This window comes from Egretta garzetta, unplaced genomic scaffold (genome assembly GCF_000687185.1).
Source record: "Egretta garzetta isolate BGI_Z169 unplaced genomic scaffold, ASM68718v1 scaffold215, whole genome shotgun sequence".
NCBI lineage: Eukaryota > Metazoa > Chordata > Aves > Pelecaniformes > Ardeidae > Egretta > Egretta garzetta.
This window is the reverse complement of record NW_009259719.1, coordinates 8,355,289-8,381,131: the sequence shown is the minus strand read 5'-3', so window position 1 is coordinate 8,381,131 and position 25,843 is coordinate 8,355,289. Positions and strand designations below refer to the sequence as shown.

Below are 25,843 nucleotides of genomic sequence, written 5' to 3'. Positions count from 1 at the left end.
TCCTCTCCGTCAGGTAGCTGGCTTGACGTCTTCTTGGGGACAAGCTGACCTGCCAAGCCGCTGCTCGCCGTCCCTTCAGCACCCTTCCCAGCCAGGGGCCAGTGGGACGGGGGTCCTGACCCGCACACAGCTCCCTGGGGTGCAGCCTTCCCCCTTCTCTGCTTGCAGCTGGCGGTGGAGGTGGCATCTCAGCGCTGGACCATGGTGCTATGAAGGCAAGTGGCCCCCTCCCCAGCTGCAGGATGCACGCTGCCCCTGGCCGCAGGCTGCCCCTTGCCGCACTCCTCCTCTGCCTCTTCCTGCAGCAGCCAGGCAGCAACAAGGCATGGAAGCAGCATACCCCACGCCTTCGCCTCACCTACAAAGGTAAGGGGGCTGCCCAGGAGGATTTCCTTGGGGTCTGCGCCTTGCTTGGGAGGGCTGGGAGAGCGTCCTGCAGGCAGGGAGCCAAGGGGGCAGCCAGGGCTTGGAGGAGGCCGGCAGCAGCCCCACCATTGTGGCTGCAGCATCTCCACACATTGGGCCCTTGGGACGTTCCATGGCTGCAGCCCCAAGCGCAGCCCCTAAGGATGCTGCACTAGCGCTGCAGGCAGGGAACACCCTGCCCTGGTTCAGCCCAGCACCGGGACCGGGAGGGATGTCCCCTTCTGCCCAGACTCACTCTGGGCATTCCATGGCGTGTCCCGGGCTGGAGATGAGCTGGACAGCCCCAGGTCCTCACGCTCACAGTGCGATGGAGACCCTGAGCCTCAGGCAGTGCTGCAGCCCCTTCCTCGCCTCCCACCAGCAGAGCCCTGCCACAGCTCAGCCTGTCTGCCCCTTCCCTGCTGAGGAGAGGCTGATCCACTCTACAGATCATTTCCCTGCCGTGCTTCACCCTCCCCCCCTGCATCTGTCTTGTCTGTTTAGAGTATGAGCTCTTCAGGGGAGTCACAGTTTGCTCTTCTTGTGCCTGGTGCAAAGCAGGGGGGCCTCTTCTCAGTCATTGGAAGATGCAACAGGAGCAGACTGACAGGTAGCACAGCACACACCCTGGCTGGGAAGAGCAAAAGGGGAGCATCTCTAGGGACAGGGTTTGTGCAGGGGAATGAGTGGTTAGAGCAGAGCCCTGCCATGGACCTGCAGCATGGACTTGGCCAATTTACCTGCTTTCAGCTTCTCCTGTGTGAAAAAGAGCAGGCTGCTTTGAAGGGCAGACAGCTCAGCACGCGGCTGGTGCTGCCCTGGACGTGGCAGTTGCAGGGCTCAGCCAGCCCTTCTCCCCACCGGTGAGGCAGCAGAGCGGCTTTCCCATGGGCATTGTGCTCAGAGGTCTGGGGCCATCCTCTCAGCCCGCTCTGTCACCCTGAGAAGCTGCTCTCCAGGCAGTGGCCACCATGGAAGGTACCCCCAGCTTGTGGCTGGGGAGGGCTGGACCTCCCAGGAATGCAGGACATCCCTGTGGGGAGGTGGTCCCACTGATAGCCCAGCTTGGAAACACGGTGCAGGGTCCGCCTTCCCGTGGAGCCGGAGGAGGTAGAGCAGGCTTGCTGGCGTGGCAGGAGGGCAGAAGGACTGCTAACTTCAAAGCCCCGGGTCCAGACATGCCAAAAGCCCTCAAGTCTTGGGCAGAGGCAGGAGAGGAAGCTCCCAGCATCAGGAGGGCTCAAGGACAAGGCGAACAATGGCAGGGGATGTGAGTCACGGACAGCACGGTGTAGGTTCAAGGACACAATGCCTTGAGAAGTTTAGGTTTAAAAAACCCTAGAAAAAAAAAATAAAAGGAGGCCTTTGAGCATCCGTCTGCAGGATCAGCCTTGCCCTCAGATCCCAGCATGGGGGAGGCAGGCAGAGCCCTTGCAGGGCGGGGGAAGAAGACGCAAGCAGGCTCCTGAGAAGGAAATGACAGCACCAAAGGCTGGGAGAGCAAAGGAAGGATGGGGCACAGGGCGCGGGGCCAGGAACAACAGCAGCGGCTCCCACCCTGCTGAGGAGGCGAGGAGGAGGTTTATAATAGCACGCTGGCGATCACAGCCGTGCGAGAGGCAGCCTCTGGGTAAGCTGGGTCAGGCTGGGTCAGCCCCGGCGCTGCCCGGAGCTGAGCCTCTCTATTTTCTGAGGCCGTACAGCTGTGCAGCTATGCAGCAAAACCACAGCATGCTTCCCAGCTCCTCTTACTGTACCAACCCAGGGCAGGCACAGCTAGGAGCTGGCAAATGGGTCTTCTGCCAGCCTTTCCTCTGCAGCCAGCCCAGCTGGGCACGGCCCAGCAGCCATCACCATGCAGCAAGTGCTCAGGCGCACAGGAGGCTGGTGGGTCTCGGGTTATCAGTACCAAAAGCCGCACTGGCACGTCTCTTATCAGCCCATGGCAGCGAGGGGTTGGAGCCCACTTTAGTGCCAGGATTCCCCAGGGATTTCCTCCATGGTCTGCTCTGTCTGGTGGCTGGGGGAAGGGGAGAGGACAGGCCCCCGGCACAGCCGGTCTGTGACCCCAGGAAGCCCAGGGTCTCCCTGCACTGAGGATGCTGTGGCCAAGGGGCAGGCGGAGATGATGGATGGGACAAGGCAGTTACAGTGGTCCCCACAACAAAGAAAAACACTGTGGCCTTGGGAGATAATGAGCACAAGGGAAAGGATGTTTCTCCACGCTCACCCATTGGTTTAGCCACCACACAGCTGCTGCGGAGGCCGCCTGGTTCCCTGCCTCAAGGGTTGGGGCTTGGATCAGACAGAGGGGTAAGAAGAGGCTGGTTTGTGCACAGCAGCTTCCTGTGTACCGGGTCTGGATCCACAGCACTTGACGTCCCCTTGGTGAGGGAGCAGAACTGTGCCACGGGGTTCTCGTGGTCCTTGACACAGCCAGAGGTCTCATGGTGCAGGTGCGGGGCATTGAGTCCTTCCTGTGCCGCCCATGTGCTATCCAGCAGCGGGGAGGGCTCCTCCATCATCCTGCCTGACCTTGTCCTCGGATGGGGCCAAGGCAGGTCAGAGAGTGACCAGCAGGTGATGTTCCCTGGGACCAGCCTTGCCCCACACTGCTTTATTACACCCATGTATTGGATGAACCGTTGACCTTCCCTCCCACCCCAGCCTGACTCCCCAGCACCCTGCCCAACGTTTCCTCCTGGATCCAGCAGGTCCCGGAAGCACTGGCAGACATGGGAGGGTGGACAATGCACAGCAGCCCACCGGGGACCCAGCGGTGACAATGGCCTGCAGGCAGGGACAGGAATTCAGCTGTTAATCCCATTCAGCTAGTGGGAAATGGCTTGGAAATCTGCCCCCCATGTCCATGGCACCCAGAGGACACCCCTAGGGATCTCGGGGGGATCGTGGGGAGTGAAGTGGGGCCGTGCACAATTTCTGTGGGAGCAGGAGGAGGGCCAGGAGCGGCTCCTGGCAGAGGGGGATTTGTGTCCCGCAGTAACTGAAGCTCTGACCCCGGAGGAAGGGGAGAAGGAAATGATAGCTGGGAGTGAGCCTGGCTGCGTCAGCATGGATCCAGGCTGGGACCCCTGCCTGCTGCCTGTGGCCCAGCAGCTCCTTCCCCCGCCAGGACAAGCGGACGTCAGTGGCATTTCCAGCTCGCAGGCACTGGCCCCGCTTCCCCTCTGCCCTGGAAACAGGGTGGAAGGAAGAGAGACGCAACCTCCTGGGGCAGCCGGTCCCCTCTGAACGGAGCCATGCCTGTGCCCACGTACATTCCACCTGCACCCAGGGCTGCACGTCTGCCCATGCTCCCGTCCACGCCGGCCAGCACTGGCTCCCCTTGACAGCTTCCCTCCCTCCGTTCCTGACACGCTGCTTCAATCCACATGATTTTTGGGTGATTTCTCAGCCTGGGTCTTACAGACCACCCTGGGTTTCCAGCTGCACGCCACCTCCCTCCAGTCCCCTCCCAGCAGCAGCCTATTGCCATCTCCCCTTTCCATGGCCCTGGTTTTGCACCTTTCCCTGCACAGCACCAAAGCCAAGTGCAGCCTTGCCGGCGTAGCCAGCCTTCACCCTATCCCCAGCCAGATCCCACCACTTTTGAAGAGGAAAGCAATGCGTTACAATTTCTAGAAGCTCTAAGGCCTGCCTCGGTGCTGGTCTTCCCTGCCTTGATCCCTGGGAGCAGGTGCTCGCTGGGGCGGCAGCTGCTGCCATCCTGTGTCCCCCCTGCCACGCTGGGGGATGTTGGCCCCGGCAGCCAGCCCCAAAACCTGGTGCTGCATGTCACAGACCAACGTGGGCCCCAGGGATGCAGTTTCAGGAGTGGTTAACCACCATACAAGAGGTTATTGTCCCTCTCGCATGCCCACACACCCGCAGGGGGGCCCTGCTGGCTGCCCCCAGGCTTCTGCCCAGGAGAAGCTACAGCCTGAACAGCAGAGCCCTTCCTGATGCCCTGCCGTGTCCGCGGGTGTCCATGGCACACTTTCCCTCTTGGCAAGGTGGCTCTTCCCTCCAGCAGTGCCAAAGGGGTGCTTTTAAACACCATTTTCCTGAGCCAGCCTAATGCTAGGCTTAGGCTGTGCCTCAGGATGAGGATGAGGCCCAAAATGTGGGTGGCAGGAGTGGCATCAGGGCAGCACCCAGGACACAGCTGGGGACTTCCCTTACAAGCTCCTTGGGCCGGGGACCGGCCGTCCATTTGTCTGTCCATCCCAGTGCACCCACCCGCCTGCCTGTCCCCATGCCTGGGCTAAAGACCAGCAGCCAACAGATGCTTCACAGACTAAAAGGTACCGAGGGGAGACATGTCCAGGCTGGGCAGTGGAGGCTCCGTTTCCGTACAGACTTTCCTTGGAGGGATGCTTTGCCCCAGCAAATAGCCAAAATCTTTGTTACATGAACTATCTCAGTCTGAAGCCCAGGGAAAATGGGCTGGGAGTTACGGCAAGCGAGCCTCCTGCATTCTCAGCCCTCTCCACATGGTTTTGGGGTGCAGAGGCTTTGAGGCTCCAAGGGCCGCTCTAAAAGGCGGGTTGGAAGTTGGAGCAACCTGGGCTCCTCAGGCTGGACCGCGGTCCTGCCCTGCACTCTGCAAACCAGTGCAGGGCAAGGTCAGGGTGGTTTTCCTCTTTGTAGGGGTGACTTTCTGCTTCCTCCAGGTAGGCTCAAGGGAGGAGGCTCCATCATGAGCTTGGAGTGCCCAGGCTGGTGTTTGTCTGTGAAGGCAGTGGCAGGGAGGCTGCATTCCCTCGGGGACAGCCAGAGCTGTCCTGGAGAGGGGGAGCATGGGGCCTCTGGCTGCTTGCTATGATACTCATGGATGGGTTTCTTTTTCTCCCACCTCCTGTTCCTCAGATCTGATGAAATCCAACAGCTCTCGCCTGTTGCTGGCCTCAGGGGATGGGTTGGATTTCCAAGCCCTCTTGGTGGATGAAGACAGGGCCTGGCTGATGGTGGGAGCAAAAAACCACATCTTCCTGCTCCACCTGGACCATCCCAGCAGAGAGCCTGAGAAGGTCAGTGCTGGGAGGAGGGGGTGTGTGTGACCCCGGCCAGGCTGGCCCCTTCCTTCCCAGGAGCCGCCCCTCGTTCCTTTGCCGGGGCATGGAGGTGAATGTGCTCCCAGCTGGGCTGGTCCAATGTCACCGGGGACACATTTACACCAGGATGTCTCAATCAGTGGCGTCAACCCATCCCTGGTGGTGTTGAGCCCCATGGGGACAGGTTGATGCCAGGGAGGGACAGGACAGCTTGGCCAGGAGAAGAGACCTGGGTGGATGCTGGGTTTGGTGGGAGGACAGTGCCTGGAGCCCTACTAGGACTCCTCCTCCCTGCTCCTGCTGCAAGAGCTAAACCAACTCCAGCAGCGAGCCCGCTAATGTCATCCCAAGACATCCTGCTGGTGGGGTGCGCAGCTCAAGCCCAACAAAAGGAAAGGCCATTAAGGCGCTGCAGCCTGGCGTTCCCACCGTCCGGGATCCAGGAGAGGCTGCCCACCGACGGGGTGTGCCGTGGCCCACCCAGGCTCTGTCCCCACGCCGGATTCACTCTCAGCCTATTTGGCAGGCTGCCTGCCGAGCCCTGGGGACCCAAGGGGGTGTCAGACCAGTCGCGGAGCAGCCCTCTGTCCTCACTGTGTGCCTGAGCCTGGCAGCAGCTTTTGGCTGATCCTGTTCTCACCGGTGCCTGCCGGGAGCTGGCTGACCCAGCCAGTCAAGGGAAGCAGGGGCTGCATCGGTGGGGTCTGTGTGTTGTTGCAGATCTTCTGGCCAGCCTCCAGGGAGCAGGTTGAGCATTGCCAGCTGGCGGGGAAGAACATGGAGGTAAGCAGGGCTGGCAGCCCCCTGCTCATGGCCCTTTGTGGTTTGCCGTGGATATTAAACACCCACATCACCCCGAAAGGCAGCGTGGGGTCTGCCTGAGGCAAGGGTTAACTCCTGACAGAGGGCGTTAAGCTCAGCCAGGGGAGGATCCAGCCAGGGCTCCAAGCAAACATGCCACGGGGCTGGGCACAAGCACCCAGAGCTGGGCTCAGCCCACTAACAAACATCTCCCCTCGAGCAGACGGAGTGTGCCAACTTCATTCGCCTCCTCCAGCCCTTCAACAGGAGCCACGTGTTCGCCTGCGGGACCGGCTCCTACCAACCTGTTTGTGCCTTCATCCAGCTGGGAGCCAGGGGGAAGGTGAGGGACACCCTGGTCAGCCATGGCCCCATTGCAGAAGGTGGCAAGAGAACCCCCAGCAAGTGGGGGGCAGAAGGAGCCTGGGGAGGGTGGCCAGCCAGCCTGGCGCAGTCCCTGACGCTATGCATGGCCCCAAGCAGCCCAGGCTTGGCAGTGCCAGGGTGCCCCGTGGGGATGGGACCAAGCCCTGGCATCCCCTTCAAGGCATCTGCTTGTTGCAGAGCTGAGCACACCAGCCTCCTCCTTCCCACTCGTCTCCACATGTCCAGCTTGTTTCCAGCCTCCCCCTGGGCTGACATCTCCTCTTTGGCTCTGGCAGGGTCCTGGGGCTCCCCCCATGCGGTTGGTGACCCACTCCTTGGAATCGGGGCGAGGACGGTGCCCGTACAGCCCTCATGAACCCTTCACAGGAATCCTCATTGGTAAGAGGGAGCAGGAAGCAGAGGTGGTGCTGGAAGGTGGGAGCACTGGGAATGGTCTGTGCTGGGAGGCGATAGCAGCGGTGCCTGCACCCTTGCTCTGCTGCACGTGGCTGTGGTCCCAGGCTGGTGCCCGAGTGTGCCCACATGAGAGGATCCATCCCGCAGAGCCTGGTCCTGCTCGGGCTCGCCCCGACCTCATGGTTTCTGCCTGGAATCACGAATGCGGGGTGTAGAGTGAACAGCACGCACATGGGGGTGTGTGGTGTCACCAGCCTGCCTGCCATGGCACTGTGGAAGGGCTGGGTGGACATGAGGCTGGAAGCCATGCTCTTGGCCTGGAAGCCACACTGGCTCATGGCTGTGCCACCTCCACCCTCCCCGAGCTTCCGAGGACACAGGGGTGTCCTGCCAGGATACCTCCAGCAGTGGCACTCTGACCCATCCATGCCCCCCACGCCTCTGACCCCACAGGTGGGGAGCTGTATTCAGGCACCTCCAGTGACTTCATGGGCAGCAGTGCTGCCTTCTTCCGGACCTGGGTCCATGGGGCTGAGCAGAGCTACATCCGGACAGAGCAGAACCAGGACCACTGGCTACACGGTAGGAGCAGGGGGGCCTGTGGGGCGTGGGGGGACTCTCCTGCCTGCTGGGGAGAGTCTGGGGCCAGCATTGGGTCCAGAGCTCCGTGGTCTGGCCCCCTTCTCCTTGCTGGGGGGAAGCACTGACAAAGCCTCTGGTGGGACCCACGCTCCAGCATGCACTCTGTGGCCTGACCACCAGGAATGGGGCTTTGCCTTCTAGCTAGCAAGGTCTCAATGGGGCACCCTGCATACCCTCAGCACCTCACACTGCTCCCAGGGGCTTCCAAGGGCAGCACGACAAGGCCAGATGAGGGCACAGGGCCATGTCGTGCTACTCCTTCTCCCCGCAGAGCCCGCATTTGTCGGTGCCTACGCCATTCCCGATACCTACAACCCGCATGACGACAAGGTTTACATCTTCTTCCGTGAGACGGCCATGGAAGCTGAGCAGTGGGAGAGGCGGCACATCCATGCCAGGGTGGCCCGGGTCTGCAAGGTCAGTCACCAAAGGCCAGCATTTTGTGGCTGGATGTCCCACCCAGGTGGGCTTTTACCTTCTCTGGGCCAAGGAGCATCCCAAGTGGGGGCCAACAGCAGGACATGAGGGTGCCACTGTGCCCCTAGCACAGAGCAGAGGGCTCAGGGCTGGGGGTGTCCTTCTGTGGGGACCAAGGAGTGCATGGTGGTGGGGGAGGCTTGGGGAGGCTGGGCTGAGCACGGCTCTTGGTGCCCGGCAGAATGATGTTGGAGGGAAGCGCAGCCTCATCAACCGCTGGAGCACCTTCCTCAAGGCTCGCCTGGTGTGCTCCATCCCCGGCCCCCAGGGTACTGAGACCCACTTTGACCAGCTCGGTGAGTGCACAGCCCGCTTGGCAGTTGGCAGCAATGCTGCTCTGCCATGGCTGCTCCTTCCAGAACACTCCAGGGAGGTGGGCATGGCATCAGGATGCCTGCCTGCATCCCCTGGAGCAGTGCTCCAGCTCCCAGATGCCTCATCTCCACCCTTCTCTTTGCAGAGGATGTTTTCCTCCTGCGCACCCGGGACCCCCAGAACCCCCTTATCTTCGGCCTCTTCACCGTCTCCAGGTGAGCGGGGCTCTGGCTAGCCCTTGCATGGGGCAATCCAGCCCCCCAGCCCCTCACCAGTGCAGTGCTGCCCCCCAGGGAGCCCTGGGAGGGGAAAAGGGCAGGACCAGCACCCAGCTAGGAGAGGGAGGGCCACCAGCCATTTCGCTGCTTTCCCTGCTGCTGGTTCACCAGCCCAGCTGCCAAACCACCAGCTTTGGCATCGGCACAGCCAGAGGTCCTCCAGGCAGATCTGGCCATGCCAAAGGGATTCCTGGGTGCCGTGCACGACTCTGGGGCTGGCAGTGGACAGTGTGGGCTGAGGGACATGGCTGTGCATATGCCTGGTCCCCATGGAGCAGCCAGGACACTGACAGACCCATGCTCCCCCCACAGCAGTGTCTTCAGCGGCTCTGCTGTCTGCGTCTACTCCATGGCTGCCGTGAGAGCTGCCTTCAGTGGCCCCTTTGCACACAAGGAGGGATTCGACTACCGCTGGGTAGAATACAAGGGACGCATCCCCTATCCTCGTCCTGGCACGGTAAGGGGCTGGGGAATGGGGCAGGGCAGAGCAGGATGGGCTGGCCTGCCCTAATGCAGCCCCGTGTGTTGCCACGCAGTGCCCCAGCGAGACGTACGACCCCCTGCTGCAGTCCACCAAGGACTTCCCTGACGAGGTGATCAGCTTCATGCGCACCCACCAGCTGATGTGGGAGCCTGTGTACCCGCAGGGCCGCCAGCCCGTCCTGGTGAGGGTCAATGTACCCTACCGGCTGCGGCAGCTGCTGGTGCACAGGCTGGAGATGGAAAGCCGGCACTATGACGTGCTCTTCCTCGGCACAGGTGGGAACTCACCCCGGTGCTGGGGCCACTGTCAGCACATGGCCGCTTGCGTGGTACACCGGTCCTGCCGGCTCGGGTGGCTCCCAGCCATGACAGGTCCTTGTCCCACTGTGTTCACAGATGAAGGTAAAGTCCTGAAGGTGGGGCTGGCTGGTGGGGTGAGCCACGGCACGGAAGTGATCAGCCTGGAGGAGATCAGCGTCACTAAGGTATGGGAGTCCAGGCCAGGGCCGGACCACGCAGCCTCCCATCACCCCGTGGCTCCCTCCCTGCAAGCTTCTGCAGCAAGTCACCAGTCTCTATCAGGGAGGTCCCTCGTCTCACTCCTGGTGGCTCCCACTTGCCCTGCCCGGCAGGCAATGCTGTTAGCATGGAGGGGAGCCAGGGGGAGGGGCAGCCAAGTCATCTCCCAGCTCCCCATCCAGTCCCTAGGAGGGGTGGGGGAGGCACACCGAAGCCTGAACTAAACCAAGAGGGCTGAGCCCAGGTTTGAAAGCACGGCTGCCAGCCCAGGCTGCTTGCATGGAGAGGAGGTCCAGGGCCCCAGCACCCTGCTACCCCGGGGTCCCAGCCCCACTGGCAGGCTGGGACACCCAGGAAGGACCAACATGGCTGCAGCACCCTCTCCTTCCCCACCAGGTGCCTTCTCCCATCCTGGACATGAAGTTATCACCAAAACGGGTGAGTCCTCCTGCTTCTTCCTAAAGCAGCTGAGGGACAGGGCATAGGGCACAGCTGGCCCCAGCCCCTCTGCCTGGGTCCCTTGGCCCGCAGGGTTTGCCTATTTAGGGAAAGGGCTCCTGCTAGGGCAGCCTAGGGGGTGACAGGCTCTGTCCTCCACTCCCCCTGTCTCCCAGTGCCCCCACCCCAGCTCGGGGCAGGGAGCTCTGTTCCCTGGCTGGTCCCGGTCTCCAGCCACGGGTACTGACTGTTGTTGCTCTGCTTGCCTGAGCAGCAGGAGCTGTTTGTGAGCAGCACCCACGGGCTGCTCCAGCTCTCCCTGTACCGCTGCGAGCTCTATGGCAAAACCTGCACCGACTGCTGCCTGGCCAGGGACCCTTACTGCACCTGGGACAGCAAGACCTGCGCCCCACACCTGCTCACCGAGAAGAGGTGAGCATCCACCCAGGCCAGCCTTGCTGTCCCCCTGCAAAGGGATGGTGTTTGGAGCAGGGAAGTACAAGCCACCGGCCCTGGAGGCTTTAGTTGTCAGCCCAGAGCCCTACTACCAGCCAGCCCTCCCCAGTCCCCCTTCTTCCTGGCTGCTCTGCCACAGAGGCGTCCTATGGTCTGGGGCAGATGCCACCCCACAGCCCCCTCTGTCCCCCTCCAGGCGTGCCCGCTGCCAGGACGTGCTGAAGTCTGACCCACTCAGCCAGTGCCAGGACACCACAGAGGGTGAGTTCCAGCCCCAGCCCCTCTGAGGAGCCACCCCCCAACCAGCTCTGCCTGGGGGCCAGCAGTGGCCAGGAGGGTGGGTGGCATGGTGCTGGGAAACCAGTGCCTGCCAGCTGTACCAGCACTGTCCCATGCTGCCTTCTGTGTGCTGAATGCTCTGAGTTGCCCTCGCTCCCCACCCGTCACACAGCTCCCACACAGGATACTCACCCCTTCCCCTGTCCTGTTCCCCGAGCAGGCACCACTGCCATGGAGAAGCTGGTTTTTGGGGTGGAGAAGAATTCTACCTTCCTCGAGTGCCTGGCGCGCTCCCCACAGACAACTGTGCGGTGGCTGGTGTGGCACAGTAAGGAGATGGGCCTGAGCGAGGTATGGGGGACAGGGTGGCAGGGGCGAGGCACAAGGGGTGGCTTGGTCCCCCAGGACTGACCCACGTGCTCTGCCCCTGCCCCAGGTCAGGAACAATGGCCGCTTCTTGGTGCTGGAGCAAGGGCTGTTGATCCGTCAGCTGGCAAGGGAGGATGCAGGCACCTACGAGTGCCGGGCAGTGGAGCGCTCCTTCTCCCGGCCCCTCACGCGGTACAGCCTCCGCATCATCAGGCATGAGGCCATGGAGATGCCACCTTACAAAGGGAGCAAGGGGGCTGAGCTGGGAGGGACCCACCAGAGCCCTGGGCCCCGGATTGACCTCCAGCCAGGCTACAAGGGCTTCCCACGGGCCCTGGGGGCCCCGGGCACCAGTCTGGATGTCTACTGCAATGCCCTGCGGCACCAGGAAAGGCAGCGGCAGAAAGCCTGGCACCAGAAGTGGCAGCACCAGTCCCCGGACAGCAAGAACAGCCGGGTACGGAGGCAGTCCCAGCCCCTGTGAGGGACCAGAGGGAGCCAGGGCCGCGTGTAGCTCCCTTCCCAGTCTCTCCAGGGACCTTCTTGCACATGAGCATCAGGTCCAAGACACAACTCAGCTTCCCATGCAGAAATGCCTCGCTGTTACTACCTCAAATCCTGCCCGTCCCCACTGCCCCTCCGTGCGCCCCACGGGGCACACCAGGATGAGGGCATGCAGCCCGCACCGGCTGTCCAAGACTCAAAGCTATTTACGCCCTGCAGAATATTTATTCTCCTTGTTCTCCCCTGACCCTCAATGACGACCATTAGGAGAAGCAGTAATAAGCAGAGAGGACAGAGAAGGGAAACAGCCGGCTCTCGCGAGCCCGTTCCCTAACACCTGACAGCATCCAGCCCCACCAGGGACACCCGTGCACCCAAGCCTATCTCCTCTCCAGAGGCAGCAGGCTCCTCGCTGCAGCCCCAGCAGTGGCGGTGGGGTGCTCACCCGGGTGGCTGAAAAGGTGCCAGCAGAGCCCAAATTCCACTGGAGGCAGCGGGGCACAGCTGCTTGCTGAGCCCAGGCTCCAGCAACGGGGCACCTGGGGTTCATCAAAGATGAACAGAGATGCCCATGCCCAGCCCAGCTCTGATCCACTTCAAACCACACTGCTTTTAAAAAGTTGACATTTTATAAAAAAAAAAAAAAAAAAAAAGAGAGAGAGAGAGAGAGCAAAACAACAGGCAGTTATACCAACTTACAATTTATTATTTTTTTTAAAAATGACATGAAACACAAGTAAAAATAAATACATCATATAAACAACAAATTGTTCAAAGTCTCTGTTCTGGGAGACCAGGCGAGCACATCCCGTTCGACAGAGAGAAGAGGGAAGCACATGATCATGCGTGGGGCCAACCGCCCGACCCACCCTGCTAGCGATACTCTTCTTTCCAACCACAAACAGACAAGCCACAAACTAAGGCGGTAGTAAAAAAGAAAAGGAAAACCAAAACAAAACCCAACCCAACCCCAAAACAACAGAAAACCCCAAATGGGACTCAGTGATGGATTCCTTCAGGCTCCCGTGGATCTGCCAGAGACTCCAGCTCTGCACTGGGTGCCACCAAGGTGGGAGCCCCAAGGCCACGGGCGGCAGCGGTGGTCCGGGAGGTGGTCGAGGTTGCTCTCCCTCGCTTGCACCGTCGTCCCTTCAAAGGGAGTGCTTGCTCTACTCGAGTTGCAAGGAGCCATCATCCCCACTGTAATCTAGCTGGCCTACGTTCCCCTTCTAACCTCTGCCCCCCCACCCTAGCCCTCCCCCCTGGTCCTTCCAAGACTGGATTAACAAAATTCATCCCAGAGTGTCGAGAAACACCAGTTGTGAAAGGTATTTGCTGTACTTGTCCCTTTTGGCCTAGAAGCCATCCACAAACCCACAGCAATTCTCTTGCATGCCACCATTTGCTGACATCATTAAGCCAAAATATACATAATTTCTAGCAAAGCCACATGGAAAACCCCTCCTTTGCTCGATGGAGTATTTGCTTTCTGTGAGTACCTGCATCCACCCCACCAACCTCCCAGGCGTTCTGGGGGGCAAACATGCAGTGGATCCTCCATGGGCCAGGCTGGGCTGTGTTGCCCCCACTCTGCAGCCCCCCCCAACGCCCTGAGAGCCGCGCTGGCCAGCAGGCAATGAGACCACAGGGACCAGAGCACAAAGCAGCCATAACTCCCCCATGCCTGTGGCATCACGTCCCACAGCGGTACCCAGCCCTCGCCCTGCTGTCCCCGAGAGCAGGAACCTGCAACCTAAGGGAGGGGCTGAGGGCTGGGAGCCAAGGCAGGGGGCAGCTGGCCCACCTGAGGCTCCTGCAGCTCTGCCCTGGCCTCTGGGCTGCGCTCAGAAATTTAACTTGGCGTCCAAAAACCTCAGCTGAGAGTCCCGCACTGCCGTCCTCAGCGTCCTCACCCGCAGCCCCGCCGCCAACTGGCAGCTGCTTCCGTCCAGTCATTTGGAGACAGAAATTCAGCAGCAAAAGAAAAATTTAACCTGTGCAGGGAAAGCCCCTGTTCCAGGCTCAGGAAAACCGAGAAGGGATCCTCCGCAGCAGAACCATGTGCTGAAGAGAAGAAAAGTCTGGGGAAGGCAGATGAGGGGGAGAGGGAGTCCCATGGGACAGGAGTTTTAGGGCTCAGAAAGGTCCCCATGAGAAAAGCCCCTGGGTAACCCACACGCCCTCGCAGCTTCTGTGGGGCAGAGGAAATCCTTTCCACAGCGCTGCAGGACAGCAGGTGCCTCCAGCTGCCTCGGAGCAGTCCCAGTTGCTGCCAGTCCCCAGGAGAGCCCCGTGGTCACAGTATCACAGCTACCTCTGTGACCACCTCTCAGCTGAGGCTCAGATGGGGGCCAGAGGAGCCGGCCCCTTGTTATGGGCATGCTCAGGGCTGGTATGTGGGGCAGAGAGGGGCCGCACCACCCTGCCATGCCCAGGGAGGGTAGCTGGGGCTCCACTGGGGCACTTGCTGAGCAGGGACGCTGTGCTGCAGTGGCCCAGACACACGGATATTTGCCAGCGAGAGGAAGCCCCTCACAGTGGGTTGCATCCGCAAGCAGCCGTGCCACAGGAGGGCAGCGAGAGGTCTCCAAACCACCATGGCCATGCAAGAGCTGGGAGAGCCCTCACACCTTACCCTGGTGCCAGGAGGTTAATGGCCAGCCCGTGGCACAAAGCGCATGACCCACAGCAGCCAAGCACCAACCACCTCCAGCTCCTACAGCCACAGGGCTTGGGCTACACTGGGGAACCCTGCGAGGACATCAGACAGCAGCACGGGGATGTGCCAGGGCTTGCTTAGGAAGCCCCAGGTGCTCTGCTGGAGAGGGCAAGGAGCAGAGAAAATGGCGTGCAGTCACAGGGACGGCAACCAGAGCTGCAGTGCTGACTGCCCCCAGCCAAATCTTCATGCCTTGTCCCAGCACAAAGCCACAGAAAAGCCCCGTTTAGAGAGGACTCGGGAGGGTCCCTTGGATGAACCCTGCTACCCTGACCACCACCAGTGAGGACTGTGGCTGCGGCAGGGCTCTGGTCAGGGTCTGCTCATGCTCCGGCCTCCCCCAGGCACCCGCAGGTCTCAACACTTGCTACTCTCGACAAGGAAAGCCCTTGCCTAGGTCCATTCCCCAAATCCACCAGAAAACTGACAGCCTCACAGGGATGCAACGGACATCTGGGCAAGCTCGTCATACAATCAGTGTCACAGGGTTGTGCACGAGGTGGACACACAGAGCACAGGAGGGCATGACTCACAGACGCAGCACTGTCAAATCTTTGGAGAAACTTGCATGAACACCATCAGTTAATTTGCTTTGTTACTTTTGTGGGGGGGTTTGATTTTTATTTCCATGGTGCATCCAAAGACAAGTTGTCCAGCAGTTTGCTCAGAACCCCTCGGTTTTCAACTCCTAGGATATGTTAAAGAAGAAAGCACTATTTTAATGTTTGTTTTTTTAAAAAAATAATTAAAATAATTTGCATAGCTAAACTGTTGATCTAAGGCTTCTATGAATGGTGTGGTTATGCTTGACAGACAATGTCCATTAAACAGAGAAAGACACTAGGAAAGCCCCATAACTTTTTTTATTATGTTTTTGTAACACACGTGTGCACCCCCCACCCCCCCCCGCTCTCTCTGGGGAAGGGAGGTCCCCATCTTCCAGTGCCCCTTTGATGAGAGGATGCCAGGACATCCTGCCCTTTCCTGCACCCAGTTGGTCCCAAGCAAACACCAGCCACTGCAGCTTCCACAGCCCGAGAGGTCCCCTACAAGCTACCACTGCTCCAAGGTCCCGGCCACGCTCCAGGGACATCCCACACAGGTGAGCACATCTCCTGCCTGGTAGTATCCAGAAGTGACACGGAGGTTCAAGTCTCCATCCTAATGCGTTCACACACACAGTCACGCACACCAAGTCCAGCCACGCTTGGGTAGCGCAGCCTCTACTTAGAAGCCCCGGCACCGAGGCGAGCAGCCAGTGTGTCCGCTGTCGGGGCTAGGGCCAGCAAAAGCATGTGACAGAGCAGGGCTGGGCTGAGGGCCACTCCCTGTGTGGCTTTCCCAGCATGAACTCTGCCTTCCCAACTTCACGTGCCTCACAGCCCTCCTCCTCACTGGGAATGAGCACAGGAGGCTTCCACGTGTGCTCCTCCACTTGCCCCAACATGACAAGAGGACTCCATCCTCCCTCCGGCTGCTGCAGAACACTGGGAGCAGCTCCTCCCTGCTCTGGCACAATCCCCGACGGGGCACATCCAGCCAACGCAACACAGCTCACCTACAGGCAATCTCTGCAGCTGGCCCTGCTTCTAGGCTATGCTTTGGTCAACCGGCTGCTTCTCCCACACAGACAACCCAACAAGCAACCACTGCATGATGGAGGCCAGCATTTTATTTTTTTAATATGGAAATTAATTTAAAAATAGAAAGAAGAGTCCCCCAAACAATAAATACTACGCCTTCATGAAATAAATTAATGTAGAGATTCTGTGCAGGGGGAAGTCGCTCCAATCACAGATTCAACAGCAACCAGCACTGGGTCCAGTGTCCCCTCCCAACCTTCTCCACTGCCTGGTGCAGTGAAGCAGCAGCGAGCCCACCTACCCCTGGATCTGGTGGGCCACGGCGGGGCGAGATGCAGCCTTCACACAGTCTGGCAGGGCCACAGAGCTGGGGAAGTCACCAGGATTCCCCTCCAATGGCCACCAAGACTTCTGGGATTGCTCCACTCATCTGGCACACAGAGCTGGCATCAGAACCACAGGACCAACCTACCTTGGATGGGACCCTCCAGAAAGGCCTGGGGGCAGGACAGGACCCTCCAGAAGGGCCCAGGGGAGCCCCCCACCAGAGCCCTGCCCTTCTTGCTGCGGTGGGAGCCTTCACACTAGTTTCATGTGAATTAAAACCCCCCCACTCCCTCCCCAGTAAAAATGCTTTGTCCCCAACCTCTGCTAGAGTTGCCCCCCAGCCCACACCTCCCGGAGTGAGAGAAGTTCACAGATAAGGCAGTTCGTGTGAGAGGGAGCTGGGCCCTGCCAGCGGTCAAGCCCGTGCCTCCAGGCCTGAGAGGGGCAGTGACTCGCACCACCAAGCCTCCCCCTTCCAGACAAGACAGAGAACAGAGACAGACAGACAGACAGAGCATGGGAGGGAGGCACTCCTAATGGTTTGCATTGCTGCTTCCCTCCTCCCCTGGCTCTTGCTCCCCTGGCCCTCACAGGTCCGCTCTATCCCCCTCCCATCTCCCAGCCCCTAATACAATTCAGATCCTTGACAGCTAAAAAACAACAAAACAAAACAAAAAGAACAAAACAACCCCCACGCCACACCTTTCGCATCCTTCTCCACCCACTGCTGTGGCCCACAGGGGAAATCCTGACTCCCAAAAAGGTCCTGCAATTTTTGCCTCCTGGCAGAGCTGAGACCAAGCAGGAGCTGGGCCCATTATTTCCCTGTGATCTCTATAACATCGTCGTCTTTGTCCTCATCATTAGAGCTGCATCCCACCTCTGGGACCTCCTGGGGTTCAAACTGAGGCACCTGGGACCGAAGGAGGCCCCCAGCCGGGTAGCCCGAGTGAGGGGACATGTAGCCAGGGTAGGCAGATGCCATGCTCCTGGGAAGGCTGCTAGGCAAGACGGGGGCTGGGAAAGGAGCAAACATCCTGGGCTCGGGCAGGAGTGACTGTGTGAAGGGAAGCGAGTAATTGGGCAGCACCCCCGTCAGAGAAGGGTTTAGCATGAATGAGGGGACGCTGGCGGTGGCTGAGGTAGCAGCAGAAGAGCTGGCGGTGCCGGCTGTCAGCAGAGGGTCAGTAGTCACAGGGAACACCAGATGAGGGTCTGGGAGTAAATTGGGCAGCTGGTAATAAGAGGAGCCAGTGCCCATGTACAAGGAGTTTCCTGGTTGGGAGGCAAATGGATGGGTTAGGTTGTGGTTTAAAGAGACAGGAGGCATGGCGAACCCACCAGAGACGGGGTACCCGTGTTCGTACGGCTGCACGGACGATGGCAACTGGCGCTTCTTCAGCTGCCTGCGGGCTTGCTCCTCCGGAGCCAACGGCGAGGTTGACTTGCGCTTGTTGCCCCGTAAGTCCAACACCGAGTGGGCATCAACGTGCTGGCTGGTGGCCGGCAGGGCTGAAGACACAGAGGGAGCCATGCAGTGAATCCCCACACGCTGCTCGGCTCCTCGGGCTGCTAAGCCGGGCGTGTTGTCCGTGCGAGCAGGGTGGCCTTGTGCTGCATTGGTGCTGGGAGAGCTGTGCCGGGACTCCCGGGCAGCTGCTGCCTCTGCGTACTGCTGCAGCTCGCTGATGATCTCGGGGCTGTCAGGGGATATGGGCCGAGTGAGCTCCTCCGCACTGGGGAGCTGCGGTGATGAGGCACTGTGTCTGCCATTGCTTGTGGACTCCAGCGAAGAACTCTGGGAGCCTGGAAACAAGGAGATGGAGCAGGTGAGAAAGACAACCTTGGAGAAAAACCTGGGGGCCAAGAAGCAGCAATGGAAAGGAAGGTGGGGTCAGCTCTGAACACATGCATGATGGATGGCAGCCAGGGAACACCGCCCCAGACATTTGGGTAGGAAAGCACGCGAGAAAGCCTCACACAGCCCTCACAAGGCCCTACCTGAGGCAGCTGTCCGACGGTCTTCATTGCCCTTCGGCTTCCCAGTGGTCCGGATAGCAAAAATCCGCCCGTCACTGGTCCGGATATATGTCCCTGGAACAGAGGCAGAACAGCTTCATTCACGGTTTCCGTGAGGCTGCCCATGCAGGAACAGGACAGCAGTGCTGCATAAGGCAAGCCCACAGATCGTGCACAGGGAGATCAGTGCAGGGCTTCTGGCCCCTTCCTCACTCCTCATTTCCACCCTTTCAGCTTTCCTGGGTTGGACCTCACCCCCTCCCAGTGTGCTGCCAAATGGGAAAGGTGGAACTTCATGCTTGGAACTAAGTTTGCTCTGGGAGCACCGGGAAGTGTTTGGCTGCCCCAGAAGACACAGCGGGCATTGTGAGAATGAGACACCCAGCCACAAAGTTTAACAGCTCCTCTCAGAGGCAGCAGCAGCCACAGCTGCAATAGCCCAGAAGCATCAGCTACAACAGCATACCCAAACCATGGGCTGCAACAGAGCCACTGCAGAGTCCAGATCTCCTCCCTTTCTTGTTTCTTTTCCCCTCAACAGTCCGATTCATGCTTTTACATCTTTTTCTTTGCTAATTAGCATTGGCTAGGACCCTATCGACAGATCTTACCAAGACAGAGACACTTACCTTTTGTCCCTCGGATGATGTGGATGCTCTCACCAGCACTGATTCTTGCCTGTACATCAGTGGATGTGTTTGTACCCGGAATCACAATATCTGGCAGTGGGGGAAGAAACAGAATAGTGTCTGTGAAATTGCACACCAGCCACAGTCAGGAGTGGGGAGGTGCACCACCAAACCCCTTTGCTTGCAGTGTTATTGTCTCTTCTAAGCGCTGTACTACAAGTAAGCCCTGGGTTTATTTCTGCGCGGCATTGGAAGGCAGCAGAGGCTATGAGGAAGCAAAAGCCACACAGCTCTGGCACAGCATCTCCCCTATCCCAAAAAGGGATAAATGGTGACAGTACTGTAGGCCCTCTCACAGGGAGTTCACTCCCAACAACCTGCCAAGCCCATGCCCCTTGCACACTTGCAGACAAAGTCCTCCAGGTACAAGGGAACCACCCAAATGCAGAGGGGCTGTATCAGTGGCTCTGATGCCTGTCTGCCCACAGCCCATGTGGGCATCAGTAACTCACCCTGCTCCTCAATTCACCATGGGCATCACAACTGAATTCACTGTGAGCATCAGCAACTCACCTGTGGTGGTGACAATCTTCTGCACAAAGACTCCAGCTCGTTGTAGATAGTTGATGGGGAAGTTGACAGCAGGGTTGGAACTTGAGGTTGCTCCTGCACCACCCATGGGGACGTGCCGGGGCATCATAGGAATGGGGGTGGATTGAACTGGGCGGACACTTGCCACCGGCTTGTCCTCACCCTTGAGGGCTGGTCGCCTAGTGAGAGAGGAGCGAGAAAAGTGCAGTGCCCCCACTGACAGGGCTAAGTGTCCTCTGCCCCTTCATTTCATGTCTACAACACAGGAAGAAGGGGAAGAGGAAGGTACTCACCAGTTCCTCTGGCTAAAGGCAGGGATGCTTGTCAGACTCTGGTCACTGGCTGGATAATATTGTGCGTAGGACGGCCGGGTGTAGGGGACGGATGCTCGCTTTTCCTCTTCATAGCTCTTCTTGGCTGCCTTCTTCTCTGCCTTGGTCAGCTTGTGCTCCTTCCGGTCGATCAACAGTGACTCGTGCTGAAAAGGCTCCTGCAACCCCACAGCACTGAGGTTTTGACACCAACACACCACAAGAGGGAACCAACATGCCCCAAATGGCAGCCACCCGGTCCCTGCATCAGCAAGGTCTGCATCCCAGGCTGGAATAGGGAAGAGGGGAGCTGGGAGGCAGAACTGGTCATGGCAAAGCATGTGTGGGGCAACACTGTGGATGTAGCCAAGGCTCAGTTTGAAGAGTGACAGTCAGCTAAGCCATTGCTCACCATTGCCAAGCCTGCCCAGCCAAGGCCATCACTTACCATGAGCACACAGCAAAACCCATGAGCCAAAGTTTAAGAACGCAAGCACGGAGCCTGCTGAGATGTCACACAGTCACCAGAGCCCCACGGCACCTGGCCACAGGCCCACTCTGCAGCACCACCCTACCAGTGAAACTCTTCACAACACAGACAAGCGCTGGCTATCCCAGCTTTGTTTTAAAGCCACCCCAGAAAGCGAGCTGGCAGCAGGCTGGGACATGCCGCTGCCCAGCTTCCTGGCACAGCCCTGAGTTGAAGAAAGGGTGCCCTACAACCTGCCCCCAAACCTGTCCAGGACAGATGTGGCTCTTAACGTGTAGAAGATATTGCAGGGAAGGGCAGGGCTCTCAGGGCCCTCTCTAGCAGATTTTTTACCTATTCCCACCAGCACACAGATGCATCCTTCTTGCTACCATGTCCCCGTTACACAGCCAGACCCCTCCAGAACTCCTCCTGCCTGTGCACTGCTGTGCCAGCAAGGAAGCAGGTTGGTCTTACCTTGGTGATGAGGTGAGGATACTTGAGACAGGCTAATTGTAGAACAGACTCCTTCATCTTGCTTGGATTGAGGGAGAGCTGAGCAGGGTCGGATTCCTCTTCCACAAAATGCAGCAGGTTCTCCACCTCCCGTCGGGTGAAGTTCAGCACTGGGTTCAGATCATCCACCACCCGATCTGGAAAATAGAGGGAACAGAGTGAGCGGGGAAGGGAAGAAATGGGTACTGCTGCCTGCTGCCCTTCCTACACTCCTGTCCTTAGTAGAGCTCCCTCCTTGCAATCTCTGCGTGATCCTCAGAAGCCTTCTGTAGATGTCAGGACAGGGAGAAAAATCATCAGCCACATTCAGAGATGAGCCTGTTTGACCAAGTCAGGCTGACAAAAATGCCTTGTGCTCCAGACTGAACAGCAATGCAGTGCAGGTCACTGAGCTCATGGCATGCAGGAACATGAAGCTAATTACAGATGATGTCCCATCTCACATTGCAAGGCTGAAAACATACAAGCCCTGGGACAGGGCTGCAGCCATATCAGTATGGACCCTCCCACAAATCCCACCAAAAAGGCCCAAGTTAATAACCAGGTGCTGAAATTTACAGAACTCTGTTGAGTCAAAAGCTCAGAAAAGCAGCCATGGTCCCTCCCTCACAAGAGCCTGAGGTTTTCTTTGGACATTCCTTCCTGCACACAGGGCAAATGGGAGCACACGGAGAAAACATCTATATCCAGGATTCTCCTGGGAGCCAGGCCAGCTGCCAGGGGATTCCACCTCGAGTGCAAGACAGCACACTGAGCTGATCACGCTGGGCTGCTGCCTCTGGAGTTGAGTTTTGAGAGAAAGAAGGATGCAGGCAGCAGCACTCTTTTTGGGTCACCACAACCCTCAGCTGCATGCTCTACGAGAGCAGCTTGACAGCTGGCACAAACCAGCACAAAAGATACTTCTGGTACAAAGGCAGGTCAGAACTGGAATGAATTAATTATTCTTGGCTCCTAAGTGAGCACCATCAGCCAAATGTATCAATATATATTTTAATTTCGCTATTTTCCTTCTCTTGCTGCTGGAGAAATGGAGGTACAGAGCTATTTAGTAAGTAATGCCCAGTTTAAGACAAGCACAGGGGAAAACAGGATGACCACCCCCAAAATCTCCAGTGTCTTGTAGCAGCCAGGAGCATAGCAGGGAAGGTAAATGGTACTGCATTGGACTGGTAGCACAACCCTGCTGCAAGATGATGGCTCTATAACCCCTACTGTTCTGCCATGAATTTCTTATAAGGTCTCATGTCACTGCCAACTCATAAACATCAAACATAGCCCTAGGATAGTGTCTCTGCCACTTCTTCGCCTGTCTGGTTTTCAACCTTAAAAAAAAGGAGTTATGAAAACCACAGGAACAGGACTTAAAGGAGCTAAAAGGAGTGAAAGCCAGAGTGGAGTGCCATGTCCATCCACACTTACCTGACATGCCCTGCTTGGAGATCTGACGGTCATAGATCTTCTTCTCAAGGGTGTAATCAGAAACCAATCTGTAAATGTGGCATGGCTTCTTCTGCCCATAGCGGTACACTCGGCACACAGCTTGGGCATCATGGCACGGGTTCCAAGAAGCATCAAACACCACCACTCTGTTTGCTCCAATGAGGTTCACACCCAAACACCCAGCACTGGAAATTAAAGGCAAATTTCAAATTGCTGCCTTAGCCAATTTTCAAAACTTCTAGGCAGGACAGCCATCACAGCCAAGAGTCCATGAGGTGTCTATGGAAAGCTCCCTCCAGTCATACAGGCAACTTCAAACCCATGTTTGCTTTCCAAGACTACTGTTAAGTTGTTGCAGAGGACTAAGGCTAAAATTCTGCACCGCTAGGGAATTCAGAAGCAGATGGCACTATCATCCCATAGAGTCTTGAGAGCAGTTATGAAGGAAGTTAACTGAAAACCCATATGCATATAGAGCATCAGCATGAGTCCTCCACTGTGCCCTTCTGCTCCAGCCAACTTACCGTGTGGACAAAAGGAAGAGCCAAACAGAGGTGTTGCTGGGGTCATTGAACTGGTTAATCAGTCGTTCCCTTTCCGAGGCAGAGGTGCTGCCATCCAGTCCTGAGAAGGAAATTAAGAACACATTTAAAAGCTCTGTATGTTTGAGGTAATCCCATCAGAACAAACTCACTTCCCAAATACTGAGCTTTGGCATTGGTTCTCAACCAATTCTAGGTCTTTGTCAAGTCCTGCACTCCAGGACCTCAACTGGACCACTCTGTACCTCTAATTTGCTATGCCAGGCAGGTGCATTGCAGCCAGCCAGGTTGGGATTTGTTTAACTGAAAGATCAAGCAAAACATTAGTCAAGCTTGGCAAGGCCAGGACTGGGCGTGCTACAACACATCTAGCCCATTAAGGCTCCGTATGAGGCAAGACAGACAGCAGCAAAAAGCAACAGGCACAAAGGCCTCATGTATGCTGGAAGCTCAAGGAACCAAGAGAAAGTCAAGTTGTGAAAGCCTTTGGCAAAACTCCATAGACTGGATCTGAGCACAGAGAGTACTGGTCTAAAGGTGTGCAGGGGGTATGGTGCCTCTGTTCCTGCGCAGCAGCTTGCCTCTGGCAGCTCTGCAAAAATCAGGAACAACACATCCACCGCTCCTCTCAGTCCTGGCCTGTAAAGTAGCCACACAAAGCAACAACCCATGCCAGAACAAGATTTAAAGCAAGGGAAGAAGGGAGGAGGAATTCACAGCCCCAAGCTAGTGAAAGCATTCCACAGCGGTTCTGGTTTGGGAAGCAAGATCTAGAAAATAGCCAAACAGAAAACAAAAAGTATCTTTTACACACTAGTATTCTTTTAAGTTGAGAGATGTTAAAGATGTCTAACATCTTCCAAGTAAGATGCCAAAAAGAGCATTTAGAAATTATCAGTTAGTTGCTATCAAACTGACACCGTCTTCCCAAGGAACTGAAGTAAGAACAATCTGAAAGAGACTTCATCAGAAGAATGCTTCAGAAGAGCATTTTCACACTCAGGGACAACTACAAGATGGTGGGTGACTTTTAGGAAACAGCATCACACCAAAAGAGAAGAGGATTGGCTGTACTCACTGTAATAGTTGATGTTTCGGACCCAGTTGTGAACTCCTCCATCTGAGCCTGGAGGACTTGGCATTGGTCTTTTTGCCAAAAACTCTTCAATGACAGATAACGTGGACAAGCTCTGGCTGCAAAACAAAGATCTCTGTTCAGGAGAAGGCCCCAACAGCAGCAAAAGCGGAGTACCAGAACTCTTCCCCAACCATGACAGCATTGATCGTTGTTAAACCCTATTTGTGGCAGCACACCTCTCACTAGTACACTTGATAGTAGCAGAAGTATGGAGGAAAACCAGGATCTCCTACAACAAAGGAGAAAAGGGGCACTGCCCCACCACTCACCCCCATGTAACAACCTCCTAGTTCCAGAGGGGTTCAACTACTCAGGCTTTTAGTGACTGTAGGATCAGCTGTTGGTACTTTGCTTACCTGAAGACCAAGATCTTGTCTCCAAGCTTCACACTTTCTTCAATTAGGTGGAACAGTAACACCATCTTGGGTGAGTTCTCCAAGACTCCTGTCTGGTAATCACACAAGATGTCTTTGGCCTATTGAGAAATGGGAGATTATTACAGGTGGAGTTGCTCATTGCCTGTTTAGTTCAACAATCCTGTCTCAAGGTGAGAGAAGTAAGTCATGGCAGAGAGGTTATACACATCCAGCCAGGTCCAGGTGACAACGTGACTCCCAACTACTGCTGCTACCTCCCATTCCAAAAGCTCCAAATGACAGACAACTTAGAGCATGAATGAATGAGCATTCTCTTAACCTCTCATGACTCTTTATCTCAAGACCTCTCCCCTGGCCCACTAAATTTTATCACCATCTTATCTAGATTAAACTTCACTCTAACACCTTTTACAATAACAAAGCCCACAGCCTTTTTGCTCAGATGAAAACAACGGTATAAGAGTGTTGCCTGCACTCCAGCCTCATGAGAGTCCCAAAATCCCTACCCAGTGCCATGCAGACATGCTTATCGAGATGCTCTGTGGCAGAGAAAATAGATGAGAAAACCCCAACTCTTAAACAGAAGAGTCTGTTCTTTGCTCTAGTTCAGAAAACTGCCCTAATAAAAAGAGGTACTGTCTTTCAGAGTAAGTATCTATGTTTATCATAACTCTTCAAATGAAGAGTTTTCCAAGCAGTGGTACTCACCCACTCATAAGTAACGACCTGATTTGCTCTCTCCTGAAAGGGGTTGAAGCCAACACTCTGGAGGAACTTGCTATTGGTAGCTTCTCCAACTGGTGATGCCAAAGTATTACTCTCTGTTTTGACTTTAATTCCCTGAGGCTGGCAGCGGGAATTAGTACTTGCTGTGCCTAGGTCATCCACATCCAAATCCTGCTCATTTGCCAGATTCTCCTTTTGCAGAGCTTCATACAAGACATCTGGATGGTTCCAGATCTGAAGGAGTAAGAAAAGAAAGTGGTTAGGCCTGCACTGGCCTGCTGCCTGTCCATGATTGTGGACTGGAAGCCCTCCCAGCTATTCAAGGAAATAACTAATGCTTCAATCACCTCATCCCCACATGGAACTATAAGGCACTAGAGAAAGCCAGTCTGACTGCATTAAGGTAGTGAAAACAGAAAACATGACTCTGCCATGACTCAAGGTATAAATCATCTTAATCAAGGATCTCTTGACTTTAAAACAGACAAATTCTTTCCTTGAGAACAAAAGAGAAGGCCACTATGCACCCCACACAGCACAAATGCAGAGGAAGCTGCTTGTTTGCATTGCAGCAGGTAAATGGTTAAGGTATCAGTCCAGTACCAGTTCAGCTGATGGCTGCAGGTTTCTTATACAAACATGAACAAGAC

General features: G+C 56.9%; 2 protein-coding genes across 2 annotated transcripts in view; one reads left to right on the top strand and one right to left on the bottom strand.

The window, feature by feature from the left end:
• Window positions 1-6: 6 nt before the first annotated feature.
• Window positions 7-12,399, top strand: LOC104126768 (semaphorin-3D). The gene is made up of 17 exons (XM_009639371.2): window positions 7-366; window positions 5,275-5,435; window positions 6,180-6,242; window positions 6,484-6,603; window positions 6,923-7,025; window positions 7,497-7,625; window positions 7,957-8,102; window positions 8,344-8,458; window positions 8,623-8,692; window positions 9,068-9,212; window positions 9,292-9,514; window positions 9,635-9,723; window positions 10,154-10,195; window positions 10,470-10,627; window positions 10,848-10,912; window positions 11,151-11,281; window positions 11,367-12,399. The coding sequence occupies exons 1-17, from the start codon at window positions 210-212 to the stop codon at window positions 11,781-11,783; spliced, it is 2,334 nt and encodes a 777-aa protein (XP_009637666.2). The 5' UTR covers window positions 7-209; the 3' UTR covers window positions 11,784-12,399.
• Window positions 12,400-16,730: 4,331 nt separating this feature from the next.
• RAD54L2 (RAD54 like 2) overlaps window positions 16,731-25,843 on the bottom strand; it is a 68,634-nt gene continuing 59,521 nt past the window's right edge. Inside the window, 11 exon segments of the mRNA XM_009639370.2 lie at window positions 16,731-18,238; window positions 18,434-18,526; window positions 19,081-19,170; window positions 19,654-19,850; window positions 19,965-20,161; window positions 20,929-21,104; window positions 22,390-22,595; window positions 22,935-23,034; window positions 24,031-24,146; window positions 24,447-24,565; window positions 25,176-25,427. Of these exon segments, the coding sequence (XP_009637665.2) occupies window positions 17,250-18,238; window positions 18,434-18,526; window positions 19,081-19,170; window positions 19,654-19,850; window positions 19,965-20,161; window positions 20,929-21,104; window positions 22,390-22,595; window positions 22,935-23,034; window positions 24,031-24,146; window positions 24,447-24,565; window positions 25,176-25,427 (2,535 nt within the window). The 3' untranslated portion in view covers window positions 16,731-17,249.